This window comes from Pseudomyrmex gracilis, unplaced genomic scaffold, assembly GCF_002006095.1.
Source record: "Pseudomyrmex gracilis isolate BER0280 unplaced genomic scaffold, ASM200609v1 scaffold_41, whole genome shotgun sequence".
Classification (NCBI taxonomy): Eukaryota; Metazoa; Arthropoda; class Insecta; order Hymenoptera; family Formicidae; genus Pseudomyrmex; species Pseudomyrmex gracilis.
In genome coordinates this window covers 838,778-850,327 of record NW_018020625.1, presented here as the reverse complement: position 1 = coordinate 850,327, position 11,550 = coordinate 838,778, and the positions used below count along the sequence as shown (strand labels likewise).

Below are 11,550 nucleotides of genomic sequence, written 5' to 3'. Positions count from 1 at the left end.
TCAGGCAACTCAACAGTTGTACAACAGTTGAGTAAATTTTACTGAACGCACTATGTTCAGTGAGCGATCACTAAACATGTTCAGTGATCGGACGCCATGTTTGTGAGCGGTTTTCAAGTTCGCTCACTGATCACAACAGGTTACATGCTTGCAANTATATATATATATATATATATATATATATATATATATAATCTCATATGTGAAATGAAGCAAATTAACCGTGTCAATCGTGATTGGACGGTTTTGACTAACCAATGCGATCGATCGGTTTCAATTGTTTTTCAACAGAATAATTGGCCGCGATATAATTAAATTCGGAAACGGTGCGCAACCGACTCTTCTTAATCGCGGTATGTATAAATATGTACGCACACACATACGCGGGTAGTAGCGCCATGTTTACGAAAAGCTGCTCTCTCGGTCGATTTCCACACCATGGGCGGTCTTTTATCGTCTGCAATGTTTTTTGCGCCCAGCCCAAAAATGACCGAGAGTCGCGAGTGTTTGTAACATCGTTAAATATCCGTCGAATGGTGTGAGAGAGAGAGAGAGCGCCGCTCTCTTATATAAAACTCTTGGAAATACATACAAGTTTATATTTCGTAGAAACATGCCGAACGAACGTGTTGCATTTTCGATCGTTATTTTGTGAGCGTCGTGATTGTAACAAGACAATTTTTTTGACACAATTAAATTCAAAACTCAGAGTGACTTTAAAGTGAACAACACAAAAAGAGGTTTGGTTTTGTTTTGTTTGTTAAAGCTTTGAGTGCGCGGGGTGAGATGAATCTCGTCGATTGAGAGTTGTGCAGGGAGAAAGAAAACGAAGAGGCGCACAAAGAACACCGTCATGTCTTAATTACAATTTGATTTGTATATAAAAGCGAAGAAGAGAGAAAGAGGGAGAGAAAAAAAGAAAACCCTCCCACGGATATATAATGAGCAATAACGTGTTGCTTTGACACGATTGAGAATCAAGCACCGAGAAGCTTTTCGTTTCAAATCTCAAGCAAAGAGAAGACTTTTACACGAAGCTTTAATGAATATGATATATGTTATTGAATATATTCGCACATATTGAAGATACGTTTTGTTAATTGAGGCTTTGTTTATGCCAAATAAGCGTTAAGTTGTTTGACAAAGTTGTTTTTTGCTGCACAAGAAACGAGAAAAAAAAATAAATAAATAGGTGAAAAATGGCAGGAAATAATAATTCAATGAATTCGTCTAGAGGCAGTAGCAATCTTCAGAATCGAAATTCACAACGATCAACTCTGTTGAAAGTAGTGATTCTTGGAGACGGTGGTGTTGGAAAGTCCTGTCTTATGAATAGATTTGTGTCAAATCACTTTGACGAGCATAGTTTTCACACTATTGGAGTTGAATTTCTAAATAAGGATATTGAAATAAATGGCGAAGCATACACATTACAAATATGGGATACTGCTGGACAGGAAAGATTCAAGACTCTTAGAACACCGTTTTATAGAGGCTCAGATATTTGTCTTCTTACGTATGCGGTAGATGATAGAACAAGTTTTAGGAATCTAGCATTATGGAGATCTGAATTTCTTAAGTATGCGGATGTTCAGGAAGGCACCATGTTTCCATTTATTGTTGTTGGCAACAAGGTACACATTATATCAAAGTCAGCAAACAGTGCAGTCATCAAGTTATACTTTGTCATTGTATAAGAAAATGTTTATATCAATAGGTGGACGTTCCTGAATCTGAAAGACAAGTTTCCACGCAAGAAGCTCAAGCGTGGTGTATAGAAAATGGTAATCCTCCATTAGTTGAGACATCGGCGAAAGATGCTACTAATGTTGAGGCAGCATTTGGAGCGGCAGTTGATGCTTGGGCGAGATTGGAAGCTAGATTAGAACGACCTTTAGTAGAAGATACTGTCGATCTTTCGAAGCAACAGTCTCAGCACCGTACAAGCTGCTGCATGCCTGTTTCAGGCACTGAGTAGGTCACAGCTTGTGATTTCAACCGTTTTATGTTCTTAATAAATAATACACAGTACAGTTTTCTTAAGATCTACATTTGTGGCCAGCTAATTAGGTATAGTACGAAGACACAACATATAAATATATAGTATTTACATAAAGTTTGCTGGTCAACAATTTTCTTTATGTTTGAAACAAGCAAACAAGTAAAAATGATTACTTAGGATCTGTAAGGATATTATGCGGTATATAAATTTAAAAGATTGTATTTTCTTTGTTGATAAGTCATTTTTTGACATATAAATATATATTTGTATATATAAATATATCACAGGTGTGCAAAACTTTAAAATTCACAGAATATTCGAGCTTATCATATAAAAAGTCCAAAGTCCAGTACATAAAACATTCTTTTTTAACTACTTTTTGAAACAATATATATTTTTATAAATTATATATATATTGAAACAAAGATATTATCTTTTACATTTGGCTTTGTTTTTAGGTCTAACAAAATAATTTGAAGAGAATGTCTCTTGCCTGTCTACAATACTTTCTTCATTAGGTGGTAAAATGTCTATTGATATTCACATTTGTATGTGTGGTGTGGTTGTGAAAAAATGGAATATGTATGTGTATGTATATATATGTGTATATACATATATATATAATTTTAATTTTTTTCTAAAATCAGTCTGAACTTTTCGTTCTTTATCTCCCTATCCAAAGAGCATATAGAAACATTTTTGTGTACAATATTATTATTATCAATAAATAATAATATTGACATTATTATCAATAAATAATAATAATATTGACGACGAACTGGTCTGAGCATATATTTTCTCTTTTGGTAAATTATACTGGAATATTCTCAAGTGAAAGCACACAAAGATCTTGTATAAGACAAATAACATGTTGCGATTGATATTTGTGAAATAAGAATTTTAAGATGTAAGGTCAAGTTGAACGTCCTATTCTATGCTTTAAGCAGCTCTTAAACTAATGACAGTATTTTAAGTGTTTCACACATCATTGGCTTGTGATATATCGATATTAGTAGTAATAAAAATAAAATTGCTTATGTATATTTATATATATATATACACTTATAAGAATAGGCGTCAAGTGTTATAAGTTTAGCTTTATGATCTAAATCTGCCTTATTCTCGCGACATATGAGAGCAGTAAAAAGCAACGTATATAACTCTTTTATATATATATATATATTTATATTTAAGTAAAATATTGAAAAAAAAAAGTAAAGTTGGCAACTGTTGTACAAAATGCGGCATATATATAGATATATCTATGATATATATAGATATATATAGATATATACTCTTTTTTGCTCTTAAAACGTCCTGTATTGGATATATCGAATAATTTTTTCCTCTATAAAATTAATATTACATGAAAGTGAGCGTTTTTTACGATGCGTTCCTACGGCTATGTATCTTATTTGCAAAATGTTTAATTCTTTATAAACGCGTTTGTATACAGCGCAAAGAAAATTATGTAACTTCCGAAGAACAAAGTTATTCGTAAGATATGCATGATTTTTTATATACAGCTATATGTGGGATATACACGCAAATTTAATAAAATTTAATAGAATTAAATAATATATATATATATATATGTATAAGGAAACATATATATATAATATATACATATATAGAACGCGGTAAATGTTAGATAAAATTGTCATGCATAAAAACTAATCATATCAAGGTTACGATTATTCATCACATAGTTATCACAAGCATCATCCTCACACCAAGTTTTTCTATACGCGAGAGAAATTTATAAATTATTTTTAAAAAAAGAAATATACTGCTGCACATAGACATGTCCTATTATATAAAAAAAATGCGCATATGCCAATCATTATTTATTATTTTTACATACTTAATCAATACATACACAGCTATTTCTTGTATGTACGTATAGTCTATATTATAGAATATAGACTATAATATATATGTGTACGCGCGCGCGCGCGTGTGTGTGTATGGCTTAAGATTTTATAAATCTGGAAATCGATTGTGCAAAAACAAAAGAAAGAAATAAACTTACAGTGCTTGTTTATAAAAATAATGTTGTATTGATTATTAACAATATAAACAATTTATAAAGGGACACTAAAATAAGTAATACTGAATTTATCGAAGGCAGTAAGAATACTGGCAAATTGAAAGAAGAAAAAAATATTATAAGTGTGTAACATTTTATATATTTTAAGTTACTATATACTACATATGAAGAACTTTACAACGTCATTTCTCGGCGACGTGGTATACAATGATTTACATAAAGTTGTTTCAAAATTCTTTTAAGATGATGAAGAGAATACCCTTTCCCAAATATTAAAAATTTAAATCTTGATAGATGAAAGTTCTTATAAAATGGTAATAGAAGACTGAATAATGTATACTAGATAAATTAATATAAAATTTGGGAAAAGTATGCACACAACACATGTTCAATGATGTAATTGTGTGTGTGTGTATACATATACATATAAGAATTTTAAAACTATATACAATAATTCTCCTATAATAATTCATTTTGTGTGTGAGAAATTATAACTATCTTTTTTTATGACATGTATAAAGTTTCGAGTCATGGTATAGTTATGAATAGAAATCTTATGATAAAAGTATATATATTAAAGAATGAACATATCTTTCTTAACAGTATCTAATTGTAAGTTATGTTTTTAACCTTGAAAAAAATTTATACGAAAAAAATATATAACGAATTTTAATCTCGCCGCCTCGTATGTTGGTGGTATTTTAAAAATTCACCTTGCCAGAAATCATAGATCCTCGAATTGGTAAAAAATCTTCTATAAACCTTGTGGCATTTCAGAATTTACAACATTTTGTATTGTGTGTTATAAAATTATATACAATAAAATAGTTTTTATATAAATTTTAGTTACGCAGAATGCAACACTGTGTTCGTAATTTACACGTTCTTTTTACATTCCGGCGAATTTTTTTTTTTCGGAATACATCATTGCACGCATGTTTGCACGCAATTTAGGAAGAATAAAGTTGAGCAATTTACTGAATGCTAATGACAATGTTCCGTAACATCCACGATCACTGACTTTTTCCAGCCGAACAGGAAATATCCAGTGGCAGCACCCAGTACCACCGCGCAGCACAGCCAGACATTGTAAGTCATGAAGATTAACATCAAAAAGTAAGACAGCACGATTTGAATTATGTGTAGAAACGTTTGAAACAAATGCATCCAGGACAGCATGGTTGGCCTGCACAAATTGTGACACATCTCGTTCATTTTCTCATACATTTAAAGATCCAATCGAAGCAACAAAAGATTTAAAGATTCATAAATTTTGTTCACAACAATTTTATAAAAAATTCCGTATATATATATCACATGCAAATATATTATATGTATAGATGTGTATATCACATGCAAGTTTTAATGAAGAAAATCAAATGAGCATAAGTTTCTGTTATTTGATTTACGCGATTTGCGCGCAAGAGAAAGAACAAATAAAGCAATAAATAAAGAAAAACTCAACATATCTCGCGGTTATTTACTTACGGTTGCTTGTGAATTACTTCGCCAACCATACTAAAAAAACAAAATTTGTATTTTACAATTAGACTTTCGCAATCTAAGTTTAATACGTACACATCGTTCAAGCGTTTTAGTTATAATCCTGCAAAAACTATTTTTGATATATTAAGTAAGGATATTCACGTCAGTGAGCATCCTTACGCACGCGTTCTTTTTTTTTAACAAATTGAACAAACTAAAACACTTTTTACAGGATTTCAATTTTACCGTGGAAACTCTGTAGCTTACTGAACAACTCGGTTATCCTCGGCTACTACATTCTTCTCACTTGGCACCGTGACGCTTCTGTACTGCAACGAGTTGTACGTTTTCCAGAAAAGATACTCCCGGTAATATTTTAAACCTTCGTAGAGCGCGGCCATAATAACAATACCAATCATCGATCCGACGAGACCGCCGACCGTCGAGACTTTCCAATTCTCGAAGAGTATGTTCTCGCAGTAACCGACGTGGAATGTCATCTGGGGATCCGGAAAAAAATGAAGTTGTATAATTACAACGTGCCGAGAGAACCCGATGAAACCCCGAAGTAATACGTACCTTCATACCGTGCATGTCGTTGTTGCACATCTCGTTGTGATCCATATTTTCGTGAACCATACCCGCGTGATCCATATTTCCATGATTCATGCTCCCGTGGTCCATGTGAGCCATGTGGACATCGTGAGACGTGGCATTTGTCATCGTGTGACTTGTGTGATCGTGAGACATTGTTGATGAGAAATCCTGCGCGTTCAAATTACATCAATTACACGCGCTATCTCGAAATTTTATACGAGAGATGTGTCTTAGAGAGAGAGAGAGAAAGAATGTAGAGCAGATAAGAGAGATTTATATTATTATTATTTATTGATACTTCAACCTTACGGCCAAGAAGAGAACTTGGTTACAGATAAGATTGATAAAGTAGTCGGAATTCAGATTTCGTCGAAACTATCATTTAACTTTTTCATACTCATCCTTTCTGGATTTGTGTTACGCGATTATTTTATTACCTTTCTCTCTATCTCTCTCTCATCACTCTTCGCAATTGCGATTGCGATGTAGTTGAAAATCCAAACAATAAAAAAACATCAGCAAACAACCCTACTCCGTAAGTTTTAAAACCTGTACGCGTGTGTTATATATTATTATATATACACGCGCATCGCAAATCCATTCTCGCGCTTGTTGTCTTTCGAAGAAATCGGGGATTATTTCTCTCTGACAGTTTATAAGTAACTTTTAATCTTTTGCAGTAGTAAACTGTCTGTTTGATAGTGACAAATAGTAATTAATCTTTACAGTAGTAAACTACTCTGTCTGATAGTGACAAATAGATCAACGCGTGCGATATTGAAATTTCAATAAACAGTAGAATCGCAGTAGTATAACACATTATAGTATCATACTTGAAACCGTACGATAAATAACACCACGTGTAATTCTCTCTCTCTCTCTCTCGATAACCTGACAACTCACAAACCGTGTGTGTCTGAACACACATGAGCTGTAATACAAAAGATATCCAATCACTTGTACACACGCTACGTCGTCGGTCATTTTTGCATCTTGCTGTTGAACGTTCTCTACCTTCTACGATTCGCCAAATTTCTGAACAATTTTCTTTCAAGTACAACACTTTTCTCTCAACAAATGATTTGAGATACAAAAAAAGAAAATAATTTACTTCTGTTTGTTAAAATTTGTTTGTTTGCAACAAACTTGTTTCAAAGTTGACGCTATCGCGAAGACGAAGTCTCTCCTGAGTGTTTGACTCGACGAGTCGAGCAAAAACCGCGGCAAAGACCGCGAGAGTTGGCGTACTTTCTAAATCAGACTACATCCAGGTGAATATATCACACTTCTCGCAAACGTAAAAACGCGAAGTATGTACGTATATACGACTGACTTTCCGTTATAATAATTGTCTGAATACCTGACCTAATCTCGTCCGTTTCGAGCGATATTTCGTTACTTTCGAGTTGAGACGGTCAACGATTGCTCCGCGGATGGAAAACCACAAAAGGAGACATGGTTCAATAACAACGACAAGATTTGCTTCTTAAAATTACGCGTTGTTCTTGACGGTGTGCCGCATTGTAACAGTATATAAATATTTAAACACAGTCAACCAAGTGATATCTGAAGAGATATTGCAATTACACAGCTGAGAAAATGCAAATTCGCGCGAGAAAGAGAAAAAACTTGAAATGAGAAAAAAAGAAAAGATAACAAAGTAATTTTTCTCATTTTTCTCTGTTTATTTGACTTGAACAAATTTGAAAAATTACTTAATTAACACATTCGCGCGACACCGGCGATTTTAAAGCGAGGTGTTACCTGAATATAACGCAAAGGTTCTGCCATTTAAGGATGTACAAAATATTGCTTCATCATAACTACACTGTATATTTTTTAAACAAATAAAAATAAATTTTAAAATGACGCAGGACTATGTTGCCGATTGCGAATGTGTTAATAATATATTACTTATATTTTAATAATATTAATATTATTTATTAACGTTATTTTATATCCGTTGTGTTGAATAATATTGAAATAAGTAGTCACACACACACACACGCAAATTATCCGATGTCAATTAAAATGTTAAAATATGTCCGTTATTAACGTAAGTGTACTCTTGTGTCTTAATCGGCGCTCTCGACACTCTCGTGCGGCGATTCTGATATAATAAATACACAACATCAAGGAAGTCGGTGTGTGTGACTTTATCAGCTCTCTCTCTTTCTATCAACGTGCTCCCACATATACCACATCAATGTCACGAATATCATACTTGTAACGACATCGCGATAAGAAACACAAGCGCATAAAAAAAATTTCGTTCGGGATCTTATCGATCGATCGATACAAACATTACGCATTGTACAATAATGAAACATGAGATGTTTTATTTATAAACATGCGATATTTATAAACAAATTTATAGCAATAATTTGATGATGATAAAAATCTGAAAATAATTACGTAACAATTACGTAACAAGGATATGCGTGTGACTAACTTCGATCCGCAGATTAATCAAGTCTATAAATAATTTTACAATTGTGCGACTCTAAAAGCTCTTCGAGTGTTAGTCGTGTCAATTTGTGAAGAGAAGTTATTTTTTGTACTTCTCTGTCAGTATAGAAAAAAATGATTTTAATATGTAAGTAATTTATAATACAAGTAACAACGTTAAGAGAGAGAGAGAGCTGAACTTCGCGTTTACGAGACAATCAACAACATTTCGCATTGCGTTCGGAGAAGAAAAATACACTTGACTTGAGAATCTCATTCACATGTTCGTACAACTGCGCGCGTACAAGCCAACGCGTCTCATGTGGTTTAAATAAACGTCATTGTTCCAATTCTTCGACCAAATGAAACACGCACGAGAGAGACGCGAGAAAAACCAACCGTGCGCGCAATCATATGTACAACAACGTGCTGGTATCGTTAGCAGAAAGTGTGCGCTAACATTCTTCATTTTTCCAACGCTTATTTGCGCTCAAATAAACGTCGGCTATCTGTAAGATAGTAGAAATTATCGAACGCGCGAGGATTAGGTATGTGTGTGCACGTGGAAAGATTTTGCTAATCTTGTAGAATTGCATAACGCGCACTCTCGTCCGCGTTACACCACCAAACGGGGCGCAACTTTAAATTTTATCTTGCATTAAAAAAAAAAAAAAAAAAATCAAACGCATCCCGTCGTTAAACGGGATGTATCGAGTTGATAAAAACGACTCGTTATTATCGCAACGGTAGTTCGTCCGCAGAAACCGCAAACACGGTTCAAATTCACTGAATCGAGAAAGCTAGCCAAAGCAAATTTCTAGCCAAAAAGCTAGAAATACGAATACATATATCGCACATTAAGCAATCTTCGTTAAGCTCTATTAAAGTTTGCAAGAAGAAAGAGATAATTAAGAAATTTTTATCTACGATTTATATTTATATTCATTTATTTATCTGTACATGAGTTGTTTACGTATTTCTTTTTTTAATTTACGATACAGTTTGGTTTTCCTCAGCGTTATATCGCACGATGTAATTCTCGTCTTCTTCAGTTTTCATTATAAAAAGATTAAAAAACGTTCATCTTGTTAATGACGCAAAAGTACTATAGTAATTTTTGCGAAAAATTTTGTTTCCACGCAGAGCAAAATTCGAAATCCACGCGTGTGATCGGAAGAAAATTTTCGCGCGAAAATGCAGAAAATTCCAATATCGAAATACCGGGAAATCCTGAAAGGAGAATCCCGTTATAATATTCTTTAGAAGCGTGGGAAGGAAAAGGAGAACACAATTCCGATTATTCATCAAACCGGTATAACCGCGCTTGAAATTACACTTGTGCGCGTTAATAAAAAAAAGTTCGAATAAATTTTCCGTCCAAAGATCATGAAAACAAGGATCTCGATATACGCTGTGCGCGCAACAAATTCAATGTTTAAAAATGAAGTCGCATAATTTTTAACAGAACAACGCAACACGTTTTTGTGTTGTATTATGTGAAAACTTTTCCCTTTTTCTCTCGTCTCGTATCACGCGTTCGATAATGCAAATTCTCAGTCGGGAGTCGATATTGACTCCAATTGAATCAATGACGATAAATCACGATTAATTAGAGCGTTCACCGAAGAGCGCGCGGAGGAAAAAAAAAAAAAAAAAGCATAAATATCCGTCACGTTCTCGCGATTATCCAACACGATGACAAAGAATCATCTTTCACTTTTATAACGCAAAATAATGATAATATCGCGTTCTCTTCCTTCCGCAATTTGTCACGAGAAAGCGGAGCTGCGAACAATCGTTATAAAGAACGTTCCTTTTTATCAGAGCTGGAGCAGCCTTGTAACATATGTGTGATTGTAAACTCGCTGAAAGGAACTCGCTGCACAGCACGGAGGAAATGTACGTTGTACGATGAGGAAAGAGAAAAAAGACGAAAATACATCTGTGAAAAAAAATAAAACAAATACACGTAGGAGCTGCGACAACTAATTGATGGATCGAGTGATTGTTTCTTTCTAGTTTCTAGTTGTGTTGTCGCAAAATATGTAAAAAAGAGAGAAAGTTCAGTTCACCTGACGTTAAAATCGATCTTTTTATAATTATAAACAGATCGAAATCAACGTCTTGCGTGAAAATTTCTCGTTCAACAATTCAGAGATGTAATCGCTTTTCATTGAGTTTAAGTTATCGAAAAACGTTGTATTACAAGTTAATTAAAGAGAGAGATAAGGAATGTGTCTCGGTGATAACGTGCGATTAAAATCGAGTCATAAAATGCGATTACCCTTCGCTGAAAGTCGCTGATTAAAATTAACGGCGATCGTTGTTGAGAAAAGAAAATTCACGCTACGTGAAAAAACGAGCGAAAATGCGATTTGCAAATTACACCCGACGACGCGAAAGAGAGAGAACGGATGGCTCACCTGTAAAGAGAGAAGGAGGAGGTTATGTCACACTGTGCGTTAATAAACGATCTCAGGTTGACCGGCAACGATAAAATAAGGTGAATTATTGTGCGGGCCAAACACACTCGTTCTTCAAAGAAAATCGCGTATCTCCGAACACGTTCAACAGCAATTCACCACGAGTCCATCCGCAAACTCCGCTCCAGCCCCATGAGACCAGTGTTGCAAACTCTGGCCGACTAGCACCAAGAGAAAGAGAGGACCGAGGTGGTGGGAGCCATGGTGTAAGCTTCGACAAAAAGAAAAGACTGAGAGCGACCATGCCATTGTTGTTTTTTACCACGGTTTCCAGCCGCCACTTCAGCGCCGGGTTCCATTTTGCGCGGAACTCGCGAACTACGAAGACTTTTACTGTCGATAAGTAGAACTCTGCCAAGCATCGAGAGCATCGGTGATATGGAGGCACACACACAAACGAAACCGTGTCCGTGTGCGTGACGTATCTAGTAAAGTGGATATAGCACGAATTCAAACCGAATGAAAGTGGATCCAGCACGGACTCT

At 34.5% G+C, this 11,550-nt stretch overlaps 2 protein-coding genes across 3 annotated transcripts; one reads left to right on the top strand and one right to left on the bottom strand.

Annotated features, from left to right (window-relative positions):
* The first annotated feature begins 227 nt into the window (after positions 1-227).
* Positions 228-4,070, top strand: LOC109853000 (ras-related protein Rab-9B). Its single transcript, XM_020424689.1, has 3 exons — positions 228-1,634; positions 1,718-1,974; positions 2,461-4,070. Exons 1-3 carry the CDS (start codon positions 1,200-1,202, stop codon positions 2,477-2,479), a joined length of 711 nt encoding a protein of 236 aa, XP_020280278.1. The 5' UTR covers positions 228-1,199; the 3' UTR covers positions 2,480-4,070.
* Positions 4,071-4,175: 105 nt separating this feature from the next.
* Positions 4,176-11,245, bottom strand: LOC109853001 (high affinity copper uptake protein 1). Of its 2 annotated transcripts, XM_020424690.1 has the most exons (5): positions 11,006-11,245; positions 6,117-6,302; positions 5,805-6,037; positions 5,541-5,570; positions 4,176-5,238 (listed from the first exon to the last, which is right to left on the bottom strand). In XM_020424690.1, exons 2-5 carry the CDS (start codon positions 6,285-6,287, stop codon positions 5,037-5,039), a joined length of 636 nt encoding a protein of 211 aa, XP_020280279.1. In that variant the 5' UTR covers positions 6,288-6,302; positions 11,006-11,245; the 3' UTR covers positions 4,176-5,036. The 2 variants fall into 2 exon arrangements, with proteins under 2 accessions (XP_020280279.1, XP_020280280.1); XM_020424691.1 differs by lacking the exon at positions 5,541-5,570.
* Positions 11,246-11,550: the final 305 nt, after the last annotated feature.

What these genes read in the sequence shown, in the direction of transcription:
- LOC109853000 (XM_020424689.1), top strand. Translation starts at nt 1,200, where the DNA reads ATGGCAGGAAATAATAATTCAATGAATTCGTCTAGAGGCAGTAGCAAT. An exon ending in TTATTGTTGTTGGCAACAAG is followed by an intron (nt 1,635 to 1,717) that starts GTACACATTATA and finishes TTATATCAATAG; the next exon opens with GTGGACGTTCCTGAATCTGA.
- LOC109853001 (XM_020424690.1), bottom strand. Translation starts at nt 6,287, where the DNA reads ATGTCTCACGATCACACAAGTCACACGATGACAAATGCCACGTCTCAC. An exon ending in ACGACATGCACGGTATGAAG is followed by an intron (nt 6,038 to 6,116) that starts GTACGTATTACT and finishes CCGGATCCCCAG; the next exon opens with ATGACATTCCACGTCGGTTA. An exon ending in GAAGTAATTCACAAGCAACC is followed by an intron (nt 5,239 to 5,540) that starts GTAAGTAAATAA and finishes CAATTTGTGCAG; the next exon opens with GCCAACCATGCTGTCCTGGA.